General features: G+C 29.6%; 3 protein-coding genes across 4 annotated transcripts; 1 reads left to right on the top strand and 2 right to left on the bottom strand.

The window, feature by feature from the left end:
* Positions 1-520: 520 nt before the first annotated feature.
* On the bottom strand, positions 521-6,578 carry LOC130673108 (phospholipase A2 group XV-like). The gene is made up of 6 exons (XM_057478035.1): positions 6,240-6,578; positions 6,015-6,157; positions 3,554-3,788; positions 3,058-3,457; positions 2,863-2,985; positions 521-1,025 (listed from the first exon to the last, which is right to left on the bottom strand). Exons 1-6 carry the CDS (start codon positions 6,340-6,342, stop codon positions 767-769), a joined length of 1,263 nt encoding a protein of 420 aa, XP_057334018.1. The 5' UTR covers positions 6,343-6,578; the 3' UTR covers positions 521-766.
* A 53-nt stretch (positions 6,579-6,631) lies between these two features.
* On the top strand, positions 6,632-14,048 carry LOC130673110 (heat shock factor-binding protein 1). The gene is made up of 4 exons (XM_057478038.1): positions 6,632-6,775; positions 11,755-11,908; positions 11,989-12,055; positions 13,459-14,048. The coding sequence occupies exons 2-4, from the start codon at positions 11,813-11,815 to the stop codon at positions 13,545-13,547; spliced, it is 252 nt and encodes an 83-aa protein (XP_057334021.1). The 5' UTR covers positions 6,632-6,775; positions 11,755-11,812; the 3' UTR covers positions 13,548-14,048.
* On the bottom strand, positions 14,021-19,989 carry LOC130673109 (CBY1-interacting BAR domain-containing protein 1-A). 2 transcript variants are annotated; one of them, XM_057478036.1, is made up of 7 exons: positions 19,831-19,989; positions 19,624-19,725; positions 19,405-19,533; positions 17,623-17,803; positions 16,034-16,258; positions 14,553-14,711; positions 14,021-14,489 (listed from the first exon to the last, which is right to left on the bottom strand). In XM_057478036.1, the coding sequence occupies exons 1-7, from the start codon at positions 19,860-19,862 to the stop codon at positions 14,394-14,396; spliced, it is 924 nt and encodes a 307-aa protein (XP_057334019.1). In that variant the 5' UTR covers positions 19,863-19,989; the 3' UTR covers positions 14,021-14,393. The 2 variants fall into 2 exon arrangements, with proteins under 2 accessions (XP_057334019.1, XP_057334020.1); XM_057478037.1 differs by having other exon boundaries at positions 17,626-17,803.
* Between the last annotated feature and the right edge of the window lie 559 nt (positions 19,990-20,548).

Here is a 20,548-nt window from a genome sequence, read left to right as displayed (position 1 = left end):
CGTGAACTTTCGAATTATTCGAGAACTTTCGAATCATTCGAAAATTCGAATTATTCGATTCGGATTTCGAATCGAATATTAATATTCGATTCGAAACGAATAATTCGTAAGTTCGAATTATTCGCACACCCCTAATTAATATTAAGGTCTCATATTTTAACAGGGTCTTTGTCTAGAGATACTCTGTCGATTTTTCAATGTTCTTCAAGAAAAAAAAAAAAGTCGATTTTTTGAGACACTCTAATATGTATACAAATGCGTAATACTAAAAGCATCTGAGGACTCTTCTTTGCATTTTTTAAGAATTTATATCTATACGTATTTAAATAAAACATTCTGATATTTATACAACTACATTTTATATTACAATTATAATAACAAAAAATAACAAATTATAAAATAAAATTTAGTTATAAATAGTACTTAAAATTATATTTAATTACTATCATTACCAGGTATGATAAGATAAGAATAAAAGTCTTCGATTTAAGTAGTTATCGAAATTAATCTAGAATAATATATCTAATTTATCGACGTAAATATGATCTTAAGTTTTTTAAATTCACTAAAATAAAAAAAATAAACTATGAGCTCTTTTTACCCCTGATATTTAATTGTTGAATTAAAGTCATATTCTTTCATTTTTATAGGAAGAATTTGAATTATATGAGTATTTAAAATGATTAAAAGATAAAATTAGACGAAATAGTAATATCTTTAGTAACAGATGCACGGAAAGTAATAAAAAATTGCTAAAATTTCAAATTTAATTGATCAATTTTTTAAACCGGGGATTATAATGCTGACTCGTACTCAATGTTGTTTTAATATAATCTAAAACATGTTGATTCCTTAATATTTCCATATGATCTACTCCTGAAAATGGTTGATGATAAATTCTTTGTTTTTGTTTATTTCGCCAGTAAAGACAACCATTTAAACTTCTTAAATTAACAGTTCCATCACCATCCCCGAGAATTAATTGAGGATATGTATCTATTGATACACCAGGCTTGTAGTATAATCTAGTAAATATAAACAAAAATAATTAATAATTCGGTTCATTGATTAATTTTGGCTTTCACATTTCACTACAAACATTTCTGGAGATATTTGCGCTCGAAATATAAAGAATATTTTATATCATTAGAGCGAAATTTTAAGTTATTTTGTGAAAGTTTTCTTTTAACCTAGAGCTGAAATATCTCTTCAACGATCGAGTTTATTAAAAAAACAGAAGAGATCTTTTTTGTAGAGCGGTAAATTTTTGACAAACAACTGTACAGTGCGTAGGTATATCTGCCTTTGCTGAAGAGTTATAGAATTTTAAACGAAAAATATTATTTTTTAAATATATCAAACTTTGAACTTCGATATCACCTAAATAGTTGGATTAACGAAAAAAAACATGAGTCATTTTTGAAGAGCGGTAAATTTCCGAGACAAATTTGTATTAGTTTCAGCTGAACACTCATTTTTGAGCAAGTAATAAAATTTTTCTCATTGTGCTACACAGTTGGAAATTTTGTGTGTTTGTGTATGAACAGTAGTTGATTATTTCTTTTATGTTAATTACACCGGCACACAAAAAAAAGTGGTTTGTACATTTGACTAGACCTAGCTAGGGTTATGTATTTCGATGCGCTGAATCAGAATTATATTAGTGGTCGGTTTGGCCTATAAATAAGTGTAAATATGATTTTTACGTGAGTGATTTAGCCGGGACCGAGTAAGCGTTAGCAGAAAACATCTCGTTGCTTCGCCATTGAGTTGTGCAATTTGAATATTTAATAATTTATAGAAATATTTCTCGAAAAAATTAATATATTTTATATTTTAATCAATATCCTGGTAAAAATTTTTCGGACTTCTGTCTGAAAAACTCAGTTCTAGAGTTCTAAAGACTTTTTCAGAGTTCTAAAGACTTTTTCGGACAAAAGTCCGAAAAATTTTCACCAGGGTAGCAATGAGACATTTCATTTTGTCATAAAAACAAATTTTTTTCTAAGTGAAAGAATTTTTTTCCAATTTTTATCTATATCTTTCTTCAATTACTTTTTTTTTATTTCACGAAATAATTGCTTTGTCGGGATTTTGAATTGTGATAAATTTGAGAACGTATCAGCTGAATTGAAGAAATATTTGCTTGACTCAAGTAATTCATGCTTCTAGAAATTCATTACTAAAGTGAACCAATAGTTTTCTTAAAATGAAAACTATCAATTTCATTTCAGAAAAAAAATTACTTATTTTGAGTATTTATGGAAACAAGAAAAATAATTACTCGAATTCAAATTTTTTTCTCTCCCCCAAATAACACATGCTTGAGCAAGATTCTGATGCCAGTGCCTTGAGCAAATCTCTGGTCACTAGTGTCTTTCTCTAAGAATGGGTCTTGTGCAAGATCTTATAGCAAGAAATCGTCATCAAGACTTGTGCATGACTTGCTCAAGGCATTGTACACAAGAATATTGAAGATATCTGAGATACGGTGCAGTTGAAAAGTTTCTGGCGCATTACTTGCATCAGTAACTCACGGCAGCTACTTACGCATGGCTTGCTCAAGATCTGCTCAAGACTCAAGGTCAATTTTGAGCCTTGAGCAGATCTTGAGCAAGCCATGCGCAACTATTTTCAACTATAGTCTTCCTCCAGAATTGAGTTATAATCTGGCACGAATTTGTTGTGGAAGGCTTGCACTGGACTTGCTATTGAAATCTAGCCACAAGTATCTGCAGCAAGACACATAGGTAGGAAAAGACACTAACGACTACCGAACTTAAGACCAGGCTTGCCCAAGCCTTGAACAAGATTGTTATTTGGGCAGTGATAAAATACTTTTGTTTTTATTTTTTCAATTACCTTTCAACTGTGCCGACGTTTATTCCATGTAAACAATGGACTTCTACGCCAGGAGCTGTGAAATCGGTTTGAAATTTTTCAGTATCTTTACGAAATTCCCATCCATTTGGCACATTAATGTCCCTAAAATCAATAAAAATATGATGCTAAAAATAATCAAAATTAAAAAAAAAAACATTGTTTAACATTTATTACAAAAAAAATTGCTGTAAATCAAGCAGTGTATAATTTTTGATCTGTGTTTGCACCAACACTTCAGTCTCTTTCCAAAAAATCTTTGAAGGAAGTAGCCATCCTAGACTTGGACTCGTTATTTGCTGATCTTTCAAAATACTCTCTCTAAGAACGTATGTACCCAAATTATCTCCCACAGCAAAAACCTTAAGAGCTTTCACAGATCCTCCCCATACAGCTCCGAGAGATATTAATGTCTTTATGTACTGATCTTTCCACTTTTGAGTTTGTTTTTGAAGAAATAGTAAAGTCATTGGTCCACCCATACTGTGAGCAATTAAAGTTATTGGTACTTTATTATTAGTAATATACGTTTCTTCGACAAGTTGCTTTAACTTGATGAAAAACTCTTCATTTTCATCTGTTTAAAAGATTTATCGATAAATAAAAGAAAAACATTCAAACTATAAATTCACAATTTTTATCAGTTAAAATCAACAATAAATACTTAACTTACTTGGTGCTTTTCTAAAATCATATGGTGCCCCACGGAGTGAAAAATTTCTTACATACCCCAATTCGTCAACTAACATATTACCAATATTTTTAAAATAATATCCTGGAGATGCTTTACTAGAATCTAAATATTCTACTGTAAACGGATCTCCCCATCCTGGTACTCTTACAGATACACCATCGGTATTAGTTGTAGTTCGAGTATCATTATGATATGTCAGTTTCATATTATCAATCTGTACATAAAAAATTCATAGTAAATATGCCAAATCTTAATAAACATTTGAATACATATTAGTGTACTAAACAATTTATTTTCATTTCCGCACACAGTAGAAAATGTTGTGTTAAAATCAACACAACCTGTACGTTAGAAACGGTCCAATACGAGAAGTAAATTCAACACTTTTTTAATGTTATTGTCGACACAAAAAATATGTTAACTTTTACATTTTACATTTGTGCTATGGATATTCAGTAAATATAATTTATATGTAATTTTGAAGTCATCGATAGTGACAACAATTATTATTTAACATCCAACTATTTTTTGATAGTAAACAATGTTTTTATTAAAGTCGGATTAAGAAAAAATCACGCACGGAAAGTATTTTTTGATGAACATTACTCCGTAATTTCGAGTAATCCTTTGCAATGTATTTTGTGCCAACACGATTATATTTTTTTACTATCTGTATAGTAAATTCTACTATGTATAGATAAAATTAAAAGTTGGTGGGGATAACATATACAAGGATGTATTACAAGGTCTGAAAATTTTGTTCAAAGGACACATCGGGCCGTCAGACATTGGAAAGGACTCGCGCGCGGGAGATCAGGGTTCGAATCTCGGTTGAATCAAGTGATATTTTAAAATACAAAAATCCACACCAACACCAATACAGATAACAGAAATAATAATAATAATAATAACCCTCGCAGATTTGAATCACGGTGGAAACACCATGGAAGTGTAAACACCGTGGATCCACTGTGGTTACACGGTGGGTTTGTTCCATTTCACCACCGTGGTTCCACGGTGTATCCACCGCGTACGCGATTACGTAATCACAGTGGAAACACCGTGTATACACGGTAGATACACCGCGTAATCACAGTGGTAAAATGGAACAAACCCACCGTGTTTCCACCGTGATTCAAATCTGCGAGGGAATCAATAATAATAAAAAGTTGATAAACTATTAAAAATTTTATTTTATTTTTTTCCATTCTAATATAGTAAAATTTACTAAACAGGATAGTAAAATTTACTAAACTGGGATAGTAAAATTTACTAAACGACTTGTAAAATATGCTAATCTGCCCTGATTAAAAAAAGCGATTTAAAACGATTCAAAATAAAAAATTTTAAATACTTTTTAATGCTTTTGAATACCTTGAATACTTTTGAATCCCTCTTCTTATGGGCATTTAACATTGCAAATCGTTTTAAATCGCATTTTTTAATCAGGGTGTTTATGAATTTTTCATATAAATCATAAGCGTTTCAAGATTACTATCCAAATTTAGTAATTATTCTCATATTTTTTAGTAAAATTTACTAAATTTTTTTCTCCGTGTAAATTTAATATATTGATAATAAAAATTTTTAAGTTAAATTGACATTCATAAAATATCGATTTTACTTTCATTTCTTTAATAATTCTTCCGCGAGTATCGATTGACTTTTTAACATAAATTTTATGTTAATTTTAAAGTAACAATTAATAAATGTCGATAATTTAAATTTTTGTACTGAAGAACACTTTCAGCGTTAAATAGTTGATCGATTTGAAATTTTAAAGTAACACAGTGAAATCTGTTGATTTGACACAAAATAATCAACTTAAAAAATTTAACGTGGACCGTTTTCTATAATACAGATACACAATATTTTTTACTGTGCATTAAAAAAATGAACTTTATTCTGAATATTGTATTTTTGTCACTATACTGGTATAAGAAATATTAAAAATATTTCAAGTTCAATATTAATTTCAGTTAAATATTATTTATAATTTTCAATTTTTAAAGGAAGATCCCTGATTAGAAAATACGATTAATGACGATTAAAATCGATTAAATTTCGAATCGTTTTAGATCGTTTTTAATCTTCATGCAGGACCAGAAATTTCAATATTATTTTGCGATTAAAGAAGATTCATTAAGATTAAAATTTTGAATCGTCATGAATCGTCTTTAATCGTAAAATAATTTTGCAATTTCTGGTCCTACAGGAAGATTGAAAACGATTCATGACGATTTGAAATTTTAATCGTCGATAAACGTTTTTAATCGTAAAATAATAAATCGTCTTTTGACGATTAGAGACGATTAAATGTGAAAAACTATGACGATTATGACTGTTAAAGACGATTAAATTTTTAATCGTTTTTAATCGTCACAAATCGTATTTTTTAATCAGGGATTAAAAATGAAAAACGTATTGGTTTTAAACTTACAAAGCAATCAATTATTATTGGAACAAGAAGTTCAAGATTCAACCAAATATTAAAATAGTCCGAGGAAACTTTTTCACAGAGATAATGAGGAACAGCAGTTTTATTAAGTTTTGCTTCTAGTTGACTTCCACCATCTCCAGGAACTATTTAAAAGTATGTTTATTTATATATTAGTTGTTCATAAGTATATTAGAATAATTAATTAATTAAATATAAAAAGCTCACCTAAAATTACTGGTGATCGTTCTGTTGCTTCAGGTCGCCAAGTCTTAGCATCATTGATAATATACAAAAAAACAATAATCATAATTATTATAAAGAGTTTCATTGTCACACAATCTTTACAATAATGTTATTTGCGTTTTTACGTAGATAATTGAGTATTCATTGAGATTGACTACTGGAATTTTATTTACCAATTACAATTTTATTAATTTCGAAAATATTTATTTATGATGTATTTGCCATTTCTGTAATTTTAAACATAAATATCTCCCAATGATTGACATAATCAGCTGACTTAGTGTCAAATGTCTCAATCTCGATGGCCCCCATTGCAGAGGTTATATTTATGTATATACATATAGGGGAACCTTAGAATTTTGATACGCCAACTGGTGGCTAAAGCTAAAACTACTCAAAGTAGACTAAACCATAAATGTTTACATGTGTATGCGTCTATCAGCTGATATAAATAGTAAATACTTAAGAGGGGTCTGAACTTTTTTCTCTGTCACACTCAAGTCAACGAATGGAACTGGGTGAGTTCTGAATAAGTTCCTATTTACGATTTGGACGTCTCATCAACATCTTAAGGGTGGGCAGTACTAAGCGAATTTGCGAATTTTACTTTTCTAATTACGTTTGGAATAATTACGTCACTCGAGTGATGAAAACCTTCCGAAAAAGTTTGGCTTACACATTTTTTCGGAAGCTATAAAAATTTCTGTAATAATAATTGATTAATAAATTAAAAGAAAAGTAAAATTCAAAAATTAGTTTAGTAAGGCCCAGCCTTAAGGGGATACGCTACCGGACCTCTTTCTTACACTCAGAAAAATAAACGGGACTATCTTTGTTGCACTCGTAGAGTAAATGAGAACTTTAAAACAATTTTTCTCGGAGACAAATTAGAATTTTTGAAAATACAAAATTTCTAGCCCTCTGTTAAGGTTTTAAAAAACGCTAAAGACTCTCTATTTTCGGTTTCCAGTGTTTGTCCGTGAATTAAATTGAATTAAAAATCGGTTACCATTACCCCTTAAAGAAGTCTTCAAGTAGTTCTCGAGATGTCGAATGAGCCACCTACCCCCCTCGCAGATTTGAATCACGGTGGAAACACGGTGGGTTTGTTCCATTTTACCACTGTGATTACGCGGTGAATCCACCGTGATTCCACGGTCGCTTTACCACTGTGTATACACGGCGTTTTCACTGTGATTACGCGGTGGATACACCGTAGAACCACGGTGGTAAAATAGCACAAAGCCACCGTGGAATCACGGTGGATACACCGCGTAATCACAGTGGAAACACTGTGTATACCCGGTGGTAAAATGGAACAAACCCACCGTGTAACCACGGTGGATCCACGGTGTTTACACTTTCACGGTGTTTCCACCGTGATTTAAATCTGCGAGGGCCTGCTTACAAAATCCGATAAATTCTCATAGCTGTATATATAAGGCCCTATACTTAACTATAGCACTTCTCATAGAACTCATTCATTCCTATAAAATCTCTATAGGACGCTTTCAAAAAGACGTAAAGCAGTTGTTCTGACTTCAATGCTGACTGGGGTGGTGATAGAAACTATGAAGGTGAAAAGCTCGCATGATTTTTAGACCATCTCGTAAATTATATTCTGAGTTACCCGGGAAAAACGAGATAAATTATTATTTTTTTAATTTTTCGACGCCGATATCTTGTGAACTAATCAACCGATTTTGTCGTTTAATGTGGCAATCGACGCGTTTTACGTAGATTTAACACTTACATTTAGAAATTGATCGGATTAGTCACTTCAAAGATATCGAAAAAAATCGTCTTTCACCATTTCTTTCTCCAACGATATCTCTCGAACAAATTCACCGATCGAGATGGTTAAGGCGGCAATCGACGCGTTTTATTAAGTTCTAGAGCTGAGTAGATTTTGAAGTCGATCGTTCAACTCGTTTCTGAGAAATCAATAAAAAACTTAAAAAAAATAATTTTTTCTTTTCATCATTCGCAATAATTTCGAGTCTACTTGATCAAATGATCTGAAATTTTCAGGAAAGTTGATAGCCAACAAGCTCTTTCGATTGCCGCAAGAACCACCCAAATCGGTTCATTAGTTATAGAGCGTTCACATCCAAACACACACATACATACATACATACATACACTCGGACATCATCGTGAAATTAGTCAGAATAGCTTCCTAGGACCTCAAAACGTCGACATCTGATGAAATTTCGATTTTCGAAAATCGTGATGAACACAATCACTTCCCGAATTTTTTGAAAATCATCCCTGATTAAAAAAGTGAATTGAAAAGTATTGAAAACGATGAGAAATGAATCCTTTCGAATACTTTCTATACCCCAAGGTATTCATTTTGACATAAAATGAATACTTTTCAATCCCAAAATAATAAAAGAATTTTAGAACTTCCGAGGAATTAAAAAAGATTCAAATGAATTGATATTTTTAATCTTTCTGAATCCTTCTCAATACCTAAATAATCCGACATTTCGGATCAAGTGTGGGATTAAAAAAGATTGAAATGAATTGAAATTTTTGAATCTTTCTGAATCCTTCTCAATACCTAAATAATTTCACATTTCGGGTCATGAGTGGGATTGAAAAAGATTGAAATGAATTGAAATTTTTGAATCTTTCTGAATCCTTCTCAATACCTAAATAATTTCACATTTCGGGTCATGAGTGGGATTGAAAAAGATTGAAATGAATTGAAATTTTTGAATCTTTCCGAATCCTTCTCAATACCTAAATAATCCGATATTTCGATCAAGTGTGGGATTGAAAAAGATTGAAATGAATTGAAATTTTTGAATCTTTCCGAATCCTTCTCAATACCTAAATAATTCCATATTGGAAGGTATTGAAATGATGAAAGATTGAATTCTTTTCAATACTTTCGAATTCCACTTTGGAATTGGAAAGTATTCAAACGATCGAAATTTCAATTCCATTCAATACTTTCCAAAACCGCCGAGGGATTGAAAAGAATTGAGATAATTTTCAATACTTTTCAATTCACTTTTTTAATCAGGGATCGATTTTCTTAGCGGGAAGTTAAAAATCCTTCGTTCAAATCTAAGATAAACTTATGTACTAAAGAAATCTTTTGGGTTTTTGGACTTTAGATGAAGCAGTCAGTCATGAGTTATCCTGACTACCGCATATGGAGATTTTTTTTTTTGAGGTGACTCAGATCTCCCCACTACCACTGGCTTATTTTTCAATATTTTTTCTGACAATTTAGCAGAATATTCTTGGAATGATGCTTAATATTGTCACAAATTTTAAGGATTTTAATAAAGAAGGTACTTTGAAAAAAAAATTACAAAAATATGCTCTTTTCTTTTTATCTCAGACTTTTTTTCTCCCTTACGCCACGTTACTAAAGAGGACCTTTTTTGTAAAGAATCAAGTTTCCTAAAAAAATCTTCCAACTTTATTATGTATTTTAAATGAGAAAAATTCAAAATCAAATGTAAAGTACCTAAAATTAAAATTAAGAGCTGAAACTTTCAATATTTACAACAATATTTTGAAGTGGGCAAAAAAAAATAGTCGTTCCAAACAGATCACCCTAATATATATCAAGCTCTTAAAAAAGTGGTTCTGATCGATTTCCAAAGCTCGACATTTAAATGAAAATAACTAGAAAAAAATGCGGAATTTGAAAAAACTTTACTGATAATAACTTGTAGAGAATAAAATTGTCAACAAAAAAGACCTTACAGAATTTTGTGATGTCTGATAGTTTCACCGGAAAAGTAAAACGATCTCCAACTTTACTTCGAGCTCTAATAACTTTGAAACAGATGGATTTATCGAAAAATGATAAAAGACCTTTTTTGTAGAGCGTTCAATTTCCTACAAAATATGTGCTCGTCTATTTGATCTATTGATTGGTTAACGAGGTTAAAAATACTTAAAGCTAAAAAAAAGAATTTTCCCATGTTATTTAAATGGGAAAATCGAATTTTTCAATGAGCTAGGTCTGTAATCGACATAGAATTTTTTTTCTTTCGCGAAAATTTTTTTTTTGTGTTGAACTATGGTTTTTTCCACATGCACTTAAAAACAAAAAAATTGGCTCCGAAATGAAGCACCCTAATATATATATATATTAGGGTGATCCAAAAAATAAGAAATTTTTTTTTTTTTCTTCCAAACAGGTTCAAAAGTTTCATCTAGATAAAAAAAGACGCCTGTAAAAATTAGAGCTCTTAATATTAACATTAAGAGGTTCCTCATCGCACTTTTCTATTTTCCATAAGAATAACATGGGAAAAATTTTTTTTACGTCTTCTGATTTTCATAAGTAGCTAACGATGCGTCATAGGAATAATTGGCAGGCATATTTTTGTAGGGAATTGAATGCTCTACAATAAAAGATTCTTATCATTTTTTGAGGAATCTATTTGTTCAAAAGTTATTAGAGGTTGAAGTCGAATTCATATTAAATTGTGAGATTTTCTACTTTTCCGGCGAAACTATCAGACTTATTACAAAATATCATCAGACCTTTTTTGTAGACAATTTTATTCCCTAGAAGATATACCGAATAAAGTTTTTTCGAATTCCGCATTGTTTTCTATTTATTTTCATTTTAATGTCATGCTCATAAAAAAAATAGTCTTCTGATCGATTTTAGGAGCTTGACATTAAAATAAAAATAACTAGAAAATAATGCGGAATTCGAAAAAACTTTATTAGAAATAACTTTTAGGGAATAAAATTGTCTACAAAAAAGGTCTGATGATATTTTGTAATAAGTCTGATAGTTTCGCCGGAAAAGTAGAAAATCTCACAATTTAATATGAATTCGACTTCAACCTCTAATAACTTTTGAACAAATAGATTCCTCAAAAAATGATAAGAATCTTTTATTGTAGAGCATTCAATTCCCTACAAAAATATGCCTGCCAATTATTCCTATGACGCATCGTTAGCTACTTATGAAAATCAGAAGACGTAAAAAAAATTTTTCCCATGTTATTCTTATGGAAAATAGAAAAGTGCGATGAGGAACCTCTTAATGTTAATATTAAGAGCTCTAATTTTTACAGGCGTCTTTTTTTATCTAAATGAAACTTTTGAACCTGTTTGGAAGAAAAAAAAAAAATTTGTTATTTTTTGGATCACCCTAATATATATATATATATATATATGTATATATATATATATATTTGGCTACTGGGTTTTCATGTGATTGTTAGATCAATTGATGGTGCCTCCCTCAAGTTGTCACTAATTTCGTTAGAACTGTGCGTCAGAGAGAAACCTTCTCTCTGTATAGGTGATCCTTCAATCTCTTGCTACACAATATTCCTCACATATACATAGAGAACTACTTGAAGGCAAGTAAACACTGAAAAAAACAAACACCAGGCTTTGAGGTTAATATTTGTGTAAACACATAACGTGAGCTGATCGAAAATTTCGCATGCGCCGGGTGAATGTCATAAACGATATGCTATAAATTTGTTGTATTCTGACATAGATACAAAAGTAATATTGTGAGATAGTTGTCTACAAAAATTGTGAAGTAAAACACTATAATGGCGGATATTGAGCAAGAAAAATCTGATAATGCTGAAAATTTTTCTATGGCCACTAATGTTGATCCCAAAAATATGCAAGAATTAACACAATTTGTAAGTAAATAAATATAACATTTATTTATAAATCTAAGCTATTTATTATTATTTTTTATTTAATTCATTATTTTTTTCAGGTTCAGAGTCTCCTTCAAGGAATGCAAGATAAGTTTCAATCAATGTCTGATCAAATTATTGGGAGAAATATCCTTTTTTTATATTAATTTAAACATTGATGAACTTTTTGACGATAACTATTTTTCTTTTTTCGTGAAAGATTTCATGTATTTAGTTTTAATTTAATTTTTTATTTTAAAACAATTTCAATATTGTTTTAAATTATCTTAAACTTAAAATAGGATGCTATCTTAGGTATAAAAAAAAAAAATTAACTTGGACCGAGAAAAAATTTTTTTCTTTCAAAATGAGTTTCTTAGTTTCAGTCACTCTATTTTCTTAATTAATGAAATCAAGGTTATTAGTTATTCAAGCTCATGCATGAAAAACCACAAATTCTTCAATCAACATATTTTATTTTTACTTGAAGAACATTTATTTTTTAATCAAATATTTAGATTGTATGACTCTGAATGTAGTAGGGGTAACACGAATTTATCTTTCTGGACAAAATCTTTCCAGGATAAAATTTCTAAAATTATTTTTATCAGTCCAATCCCTGATGGCCATACTATCACTTCAAAAATTTGACGTTCAGTGATTTTGATTAGATTCACAGTAAGTTTACGTCAAGTTCTTGCAATTGACGATGATGTCAAATTTGGGCTGGGAATTTCCCATGTCTTTTTTATAATTAAAAAAAAGAATTTTAATCATATTTTAGGAGAGACCGGGGCACTACGGCCCCCCTCAAAAAGTTTATAAAATTTTTTTTTTCCATTTTCGGTCAAATCATGATACCTCTGATGTTTTAAAGACATTCTAAGCTGATCTGCGATTTCTGGGGCAAAATGGACCACCAAAAGAAATTTGCTACAGAAAAAAATTTTTTTTTTCTAAACTAAAATGGATTTGAAAAATTTATTGATTAAAACTCTTTTGAGTCAACAGATTATATTGTGGTTAAAATAAAAAAATAATAATTTCAATAAAACTGGTTAAATCAGCTAAATAAATTTTTTTTCTAATTAATTTGAAGTGCATGGGATTATAAACGTACGGAAGTAGTATATTTGTGGTTAAAATCTTTTTTTTTTTTTCAATAAAAAGAAAAAAATTTTTCAAACTTTTTTGGAGGGGGCAGTCGTGCCCCAGAAAATTTTTTTTTTGAGTTTTGGTAAAATCTTAATGGATTTGCTTAAAAAAAGACTAAATTAGGTTGACCTATAGATTAAAAGCCATAATAAATAATTAGCAGCTGAAGGGGGCCGTCGTGCCCCGGTCTTCCCTACATTTAGATTCACAAATAATTCACAGGTATTCATAAATGATAATTTTTTTACTTGAAACTTATTCTTCGTCAAAATAATAAAAACGCATTAGTCAGTTGAAGTCAGAGACTAATAGTACTGATCGGGTTTATTATAGAATTTTTTTCTTTTTTTTACAGAAATTATAAAACACTTTATGAACTCCTTAATAAAGATTACTAGATGAAATGGGAAGTCGAATAGATGACCTTGAAAAAAATATTGCAGATCTGATGACACAAGCTGGAGTTGAGGGTGCTGACAAATAAATTAATCCATTACACGGAAAAACGTGATACTAAATTATTACCACGTAATATAAATTTTGTATCAGTGCTGGTTATAAATAGAGTGATGCTAAATTAGCATTTACTACTGATATAAGTTATACATAAAATGAATTTTACATGACATTCACTATATTCCTATTATACAGTTCAGTATGCAATAGAGAAAATCCATGAATATAGATATAATTTATAACTCATATTTTCATTTCCTTTTTATATAAAACGAAAAATTAAAATGGTATTTATTTATTGCTCATTAAATTTTAAAAAATATAATTTTTACTATCTTAATTTTAAAATAAATGTGAAATAATTCATCTGAAAAGAAAGTTCAGTATACAAATTAATTGTGTTATTTACAATCTGTGGTCAATTCCAACATACATAAAAAATGATACAAAATTTATATTACTGTGGTACACTAAACTTCTCAAACTATTTCAATATTAGTAGTGATGTTTTTCAGTATCACAATTTTTTTTCCGTGTACGCCTATCGCTTTATAAATTTCCATATCAAGATATTTAATAATACTTAATTAGTATTCACAACACATTATTGAAATTCAATTAATATCAGATTAATTTTGATTTCTGTATACGTCAAATATATATATATGATTCTTTCCATTTTTCAAAAAAATATTACATAAGTTAAAATTATTCGTAACATTAAATGATTTTGTTAATATGAATAATACTGTAAAATCAATTACAAAATAATACATTGGATTCATTTTATAGTTTTTTTTATTTCCTTTCACAACAAAATGAATAGTTGCAATCTACTATCCAAATACTGATTTAAATTTCGATGTCAGTATCGTCAATGGATAGTTTCTCCTGTGGTATTGGAGCTCTCATCGTATTCATCAACTTGAACTAATTCTGAAGAATTAGTGACGGCTGTTTTCAAAGAATCCTGCAAAATAATTTCAAAATTAATTTTTCAATAATTGAATTAATTTTTTTTTTTTTTAAATACCAATGATTCTGTTGTACGACTTAAGTTTTTCAGCTGTACTGGTGATGATGACAAATGATTTGGTAAATTATTGAGAGAATACGACTGACGGAAAGATGTTCTTGTGACAGTATCAAATCGTGAGAAAGTTTCAGGGACATTTAACATCTCTCGAAATTTCTAAAAGCATCAATATTAACTTAATAGAGGAAAGCTATAAAATTATAATTGTAAAAGCTAAAAAATGATGCATTTTTTAGAAAATAGTTTAAGGTAATGCCTTATAAATAATATACATGCCAAATCTTTTACAACCATTGTTTTTTTTTAACGTTCCGCTATAAAAATTGAAAATTTTCAAAAAAGGGAAGTTATCGGTTTCGGTCCAATTTTCGAAAATCGAGTCAAAAAAAAAAAAAGTTTTTTGGCTATCGTTTCAAAAGCTTCTCTAAGGTATGACGAAAATTCCCTCCAAAGCGCAGCTCGATATCTCAATTCTTCAAGAAGCTCAATACATTTATATTTTCCCATTTAAATAACATGATACTGAAGTTAGCAGACGTCTAATAATTTTTGGATTTTTTTTTAGACGATAAAAAATTTTTAAAAAAATATTTGAAAAAATTGCACCTGTAGTTTTTTAAATTTTCTACATGTGCATATTTTTATATTATTTTTTTGCAGTTGATTTATTGCAAAACGAAAATTCAAAAATTTTTAAATGTCTGCTAACTTCAGGATCATTAAATAACACGTAAAAAATTTTTTTTTACGTTTTCATCCGGTAAAACTACGAAAAAATTTTTTTTCTGTATTTTCCATCAATTACTCTTGTAGGAAATTTAATTCTCTACAAAAAAGTATTGATATAGTTTTTTCGTAATCTTAACGGTTAAAAAGTTATTGAGCTTTAAGTACTCGTTACTAAGTAAATTTGAAGGAAGACAGTTTTAGAGCAACTCTTTAATGGAATTGACACCATTACTAGATAATTTATTTAATTTTTATAGATTTGAAATAATTTTCAACTTTTTGAAAACTTTTTTGGTGACTATATGTATTTATTTCGAAATTAATCAAACTATAAACTGTTTATAATAATTAAATAATTCAATAATCGTTTATATAATTATGAATAATTTTTCTTATTACAATTTGGATATTTTTTCCTATGATCAGCAACTATTTGTAACACATATTGTTTCTGTTCTTCATCTTTTGTCCCAAATTCATTATATTTTTCAATTGAAGCTAGTACTTGCGGATGGATACTGAATTTAATTTTCTTCATATCTAATTAAATTTTCTTTTATTGCGAATATTTACAGCTCAATAACTTTTTACCCGTTACGATTACGAAAAAACTAATTCAATACTTTTTTGTAGAGAATTAAATTTCCTACAAGAATAATTGATGGAAAATTCAGAGAAAAATTTTTTTCGTAGTTTTACCGGATGAAAACGTAAAAAAATAATTTTTAATAATTTACTACTGTACTCACCTCTAAGTCTTTGAATACATCTATCTCAGCAATATCTTGATAAGCTTTCGTAAAAAGTTCAACAGCTTTCGTGTGAAAACTCAACTCAATCATGACAAAATCGAGTAATAATGTCTTGAGATCGTGCAGTTTGCGTTTCTCAAAAGAATCTATCTGTTCTTCCAAACCTTTGACAACTTTTAATACTTGAACTGTAGCTGTCATTGATTTCAAGTCAGCTTGCGACTACAGATTATCGACAAAAAATTGACATTATTTTTATATACTGCCACATATTTATACAGAAGCACCAATTGTGGTCACTAGGGCCTTGATATGGACACTTATTTGTATTTTGTTTTGATATCTGATGAATTCAAAAATTACTGATACGATAATAAGTATATTTGAATATAATAGAAAGTTAATGATATTATCGTGTATTGTTACAAGTTATAAAAAGTCTTAAAATTTCCAAAATATATATACTCAAAGTGTCCAAGATCGGCAGGTCTACTCTACTTATAATTACAGTATCAACAATTTTGTGATGATTCTAAAAATGCTATAAGTTGATACCAAAAGTCACAAAACAAAAAAAAATCCGATAGATAGAAATTCTTAATTTTTGTCCCATTGATAATTTTATTTAAAAGATATTATAAATGTAGTAATTAAAAGAAAAGCCACAAGATTGTGTATGTGTTCGTTTACACACATTCATTCGTCATCATAAACGAGAAAACGAATGACTTTGTTATAGTGGCAAACATCTTTAACTTTTACGGCAACAAATCAAAATTTGTTATACTAACAAATGAATTTTTGTCAGAAGTTAGAAGTCGATTAGTTATGAGAATACATGATATTTATTATGATAATATCGACGTATTTCTACGCATGCTTTCGTTATTGTTTATAATCTTAGCTTATGATCACAAAAAATTTTATTAATCATCTACGAATTTATTTTCTCATTTTAACAAATCAGTTTTTTTACTTTAATAGATCAATTTCGAAACAGTTACAAGCCATTGCTAGGCGCCTTGGCGGATTCAAATTACGGTAAATTACAGTAATTGTTGCACTTTAGTGTAAAATACTGTAATTTACGGCAAAATCGCGACATTTCACAGAGAAATCGCGGTATTTTTACGGTAAATTCGCATTACAAGAGTGGTAATTTACGAAGAAATTGCGGCAAGCCTGCGGTATTTTACCGCAAAGCGAAGTATTGAACTGTAAAAACTGTTAAAATGAAAAAATATACGTTTTACGGTAAAAATGCCACAAATTATGGTAGATTGTCGTATTTTACCGTAATTCACTGTCAAGTATCGTGAATTACGGCAAATTTACCGTAGAAATACCATATTTTACGGTAAATTACGGAAAAACGCGTTAAATTACCGTAATTCGGATCCACCAGGGCGCAATAATTTGTTAGCATTACAAAAACGTTGTTATCGTTACCTTCTGGTTACGAAAAATTTCTTTCCACTTACTTTTCTTATTATGCGTGAAGAAATTTTATCGAACAAAATATTGATACTGTAATTTTTTGAGTAGTATACAAAAAATAAAAAAAAAGTTATTAAAATAAAATATACAACTGTGGGTGATTTTCCTGATTCCTTGAGTCGAAGCTTATCAATATGTTTTCTTCGAGCAAGTTCTTTATCACGGGCTGAGAAGGTGTTTTTTACATCTTCACGAGCATGTCGACAAATAATTGAATAGTGTGATAAAATTGAGATTATCTTTGAATCAATACGTTGAACTTCAGCATCCCTGAAAAATTTTAATGACACACAGAAAAAAAATTAATTTGGTTCCAGTAAATTCCCGGGAAAAAATTATTTTCCCTAAGCACATATATATGCACATATATACATACTTTATAAAGTATTTGGGAATATTTGAAAAATTAAATCTTTTTATATACGTCGATTCAAAACGATTCATTTTCATTCGCTCTTAAAAAACGATGTCGATTAAGTCGATTTAAAAGTATTTAAAACGATTAAAAATTTTTTTTTTTGAATCGATTTGAATCGTTTTTTTTTTTTTTTTTTTTTTTAATCAGGGAACATTGACATTTTAGTAAATATATTTACTGTGAAAATCTTAAAAGTTTGAACCCAGTAATTATTTACTATTTTGGGTATTATGATAACGAAATTTGTTCATATTTATATACATTAAACAAAAATAATTATCAACCGCGAGATTTATGATTGGATGTTCAAATTGTGAACTTATAATTCAAAACTAACTACAACTAACCGAGAAAAAGAATCAATATCACAAGCAAATACGCTGTACTCATCGAGGCGCTACCTGGCGTCGAAATTTTTGCTTCACCTAAGTAAATCTGTTACTTGGTTTGAGAGTTAGATTTAATGTGTGAAAAAATGTAATTTCGAACCAACCAGAAACGAATTGTGATTTAAGAATCCTGAAACTCTGAGCCAAAAAAAAAATTCTTGAAGCAAAAAAAATGGAATTTTTCAAACTAGTCCCTGGTGGAAATTATTCGGAATTTTCTCTGAAAAACTCAGTTCTAAAGTTCTAAAGACTTTTTCAGAGTTATTCAGAGAAAAGTCCGAAAAATTTCCACCATGGGTATTCTTGGTCCAAGAATATCTTACTTGAATCAAGTGAGCTTTTTTTTCCGTAGTAAGTTTTTCTGAACTGCAGTTCTTAATACTATTCTACAGTTTGAGGAGTGACTTAATAGCAAGCAAAGTGGACAATTAGAACAACTAAGGGTTATGATGAATTATTATTACCGCAAATTTTAGTTCTAATGTAGTAAAATAATCATGTCAAAGTGTGATAAACACGTTGCCAGCGATGAAATATTTAATAATTTACGTAACTGATATTTCGAACATTCATTTAATGAAATTAAAATTGATGAACAAAATTTTTGTAAGCTCGGGAGACTGTAGAATACAGACAAGAACATATGAAGGGTCTCTTCAATAAACGAAAATGGATTGATTCGGATTGAAAAGAACTTTAATATCAATCTTTTTTGAAGGGTGGGCCGCACCTAACGAAATCCTGAATTTAAGAATTCTAATTACTTTTTGAATATTTATGGGACTCGGATGATGAAAATCTTCCGAGGAAGTTCGTCTTCGGCTTTTAGTCGGAAGCTAAGAAAATTGCTGTTATGATAATTATTTAATAAATAATTAGAATTCTTAAATTCAGGATTTCATTAGGTGCGGCCCAGCCTTAATCCGGTTTTCAGAATTTTCCCTATCCGACATCTTCATTTTTGCGGCCAACTTGGTGACAGGTTGCAGCAGTAGATTGTCGCCAGCTTGCTGCCAACTTGGCTATCAGGGTAAAAAGTGCAAATGATATCTAATATTACTAACTTGTAATCACCGATGACTGATAAAGTTGCTGCAAAATTAGATAACCCACGGCTTAATGATATGTTAATAGTTTCTGATTCAGCATATGTTTGGATCACTTTGGCAACCTCGTCATTTTTATCTCGAAGCCTAAAATAATGAGTGATTTTATCGAAATGATTATCCTAGATTTATATGTATTAATATAAATAAATTTACAAGTATATTATAAATTTTTACCTTGCCGATTTCCTTGCATAAGCTGCGAATGAAGTACATAATTCGGCGAAATGTTTTTCTACTGCTGTTATTCTTTCTTGAATGAATCTTGCTTCTTCTTCACTAGTAATAGAATAATTTACAAAGTTAAAAAAACAGTGTTTGTAGTTAAAGATAAAGTTTTGTATAGAAAATATATAAAGTTAAGTTTTTTTGATAAGATTGTACCAAATACTATTTTGCGATTTTGATTTTAGCATTATTTATGTTACTGTTCAAAATTAACAAATCTTAGTTTTGAACTCACAATCCTAAAAAAAGACAACTCAATACAAAGTAAGTTTTTTTTTATTCACATATGCTGAAGGATGACAGCTGTCTAGCGGCAGGTGTTTGTTTACCAGGTGTGCTTTATATTTCAAATATATTTTAGGGCATAATATTTACTAATTTCGCCGGTAAAATAGAAATGTTCATAATAGACAAAAGGCCGGTTTTTCAATCCGGATTATTTTAAATTCAACCCTCCCCTCGCGGACTTGGAATCACTGTAAAATCATGGTGAAATCCCAGTGAGATTATAGTAAAAACATTGTGAAACCATGGTGAAATTACGGTGAAATCACTGTGATTTTGTGCCATTCGGTCACTGTAGATTTATGGTTATCTCACAGTGGTATTGCTGTGAGTTTAGTGTGGTACCGCAGCCAATTCACAGTGAATTCACAGTGAATTCACAGTGAATTTACAGTGAATTTACAGTGACCTTATAGGAAATTCACAGTGAATATACAGTGAATTGACCGCGAATTTTCGGTAAAGTCACAGTAAATATACAGTAAATTGGCAGTGAATTTTCTGTGAATTCACAGTGAATATGCAGTGGATTTCCTGTGAATTTCTGACTATTTTATTTGTAAACTTTAAAACTGGAAATATTAATAAA

This window comes from Microplitis mediator, chromosome 8 (genome assembly GCF_029852145.1).
Source record: "Microplitis mediator isolate UGA2020A chromosome 8, iyMicMedi2.1, whole genome shotgun sequence".
In the NCBI taxonomy this organism is placed as follows: Eukaryota; Metazoa; Arthropoda; class Insecta; order Hymenoptera; family Braconidae; genus Microplitis; species Microplitis mediator.
This window is presented reverse-complemented; position numbering and strand designations above follow the sequence as displayed.

Bases quoted from the DNA above. Each gene is read 5' to 3' on its own strand.
- LOC130673108 (XM_057478035.1), bottom strand. From the start codon at position 6,342: ATGAAACTCTTTATAATAATTATGATTATTGTTTTTTTGTATATTATC. The intron at 6,158-6,239 runs GTGAGCTTTTTA...ACTTTTAAATAG, and splicing joins ACGATCACCAGTAATTTTAG to TTCCTGGAGATGGTGGAAGT. The intron at 3,458-3,553 runs GTAAGTTAAGTA...TCTTTTAAACAG, and splicing joins TGATTTTAGAAAAGCACCAA to ATGAAAATGAAGAGTTTTTC.
- LOC130673109 (XM_057478036.1), bottom strand. From the start codon at position 19,862: ATGCTAAAATCAAAATCGCAAAATAGTATTTG. The intron at 19,726-19,830 runs GTACAATCTTAT...TTCTATTACTAG, and splicing joins AAATCGCAAAATAGTATTTG to TGAAGAAGAAGCAAGATTCA. The intron at 19,534-19,623 runs GTAAAAATTTAT...TCATTATTTTAG, and splicing joins TATGCAAGGAAATCGGCAAG to GCTTCGAGATAAAAATGACG.
- LOC130673110 (XM_057478038.1), top strand. From the start codon at position 11,813: ATGGCGGATATTGAGCAAGAAAAATCTGATAATGCTGAAAATTTTTCT. The intron at 11,909-11,988 runs GTAAGTAAATAA...TATTTTTTTCAG, and splicing joins TGCAAGAATTAACACAATTT to GTTCAGAGTCTCCTTCAAGG. The intron at 12,056-13,458 runs ATATCCTTTTTT...AATAAAGATTAC, and splicing joins TGATCAAATTATTGGGAGAA to TAGATGAAATGGGAAGTCGA.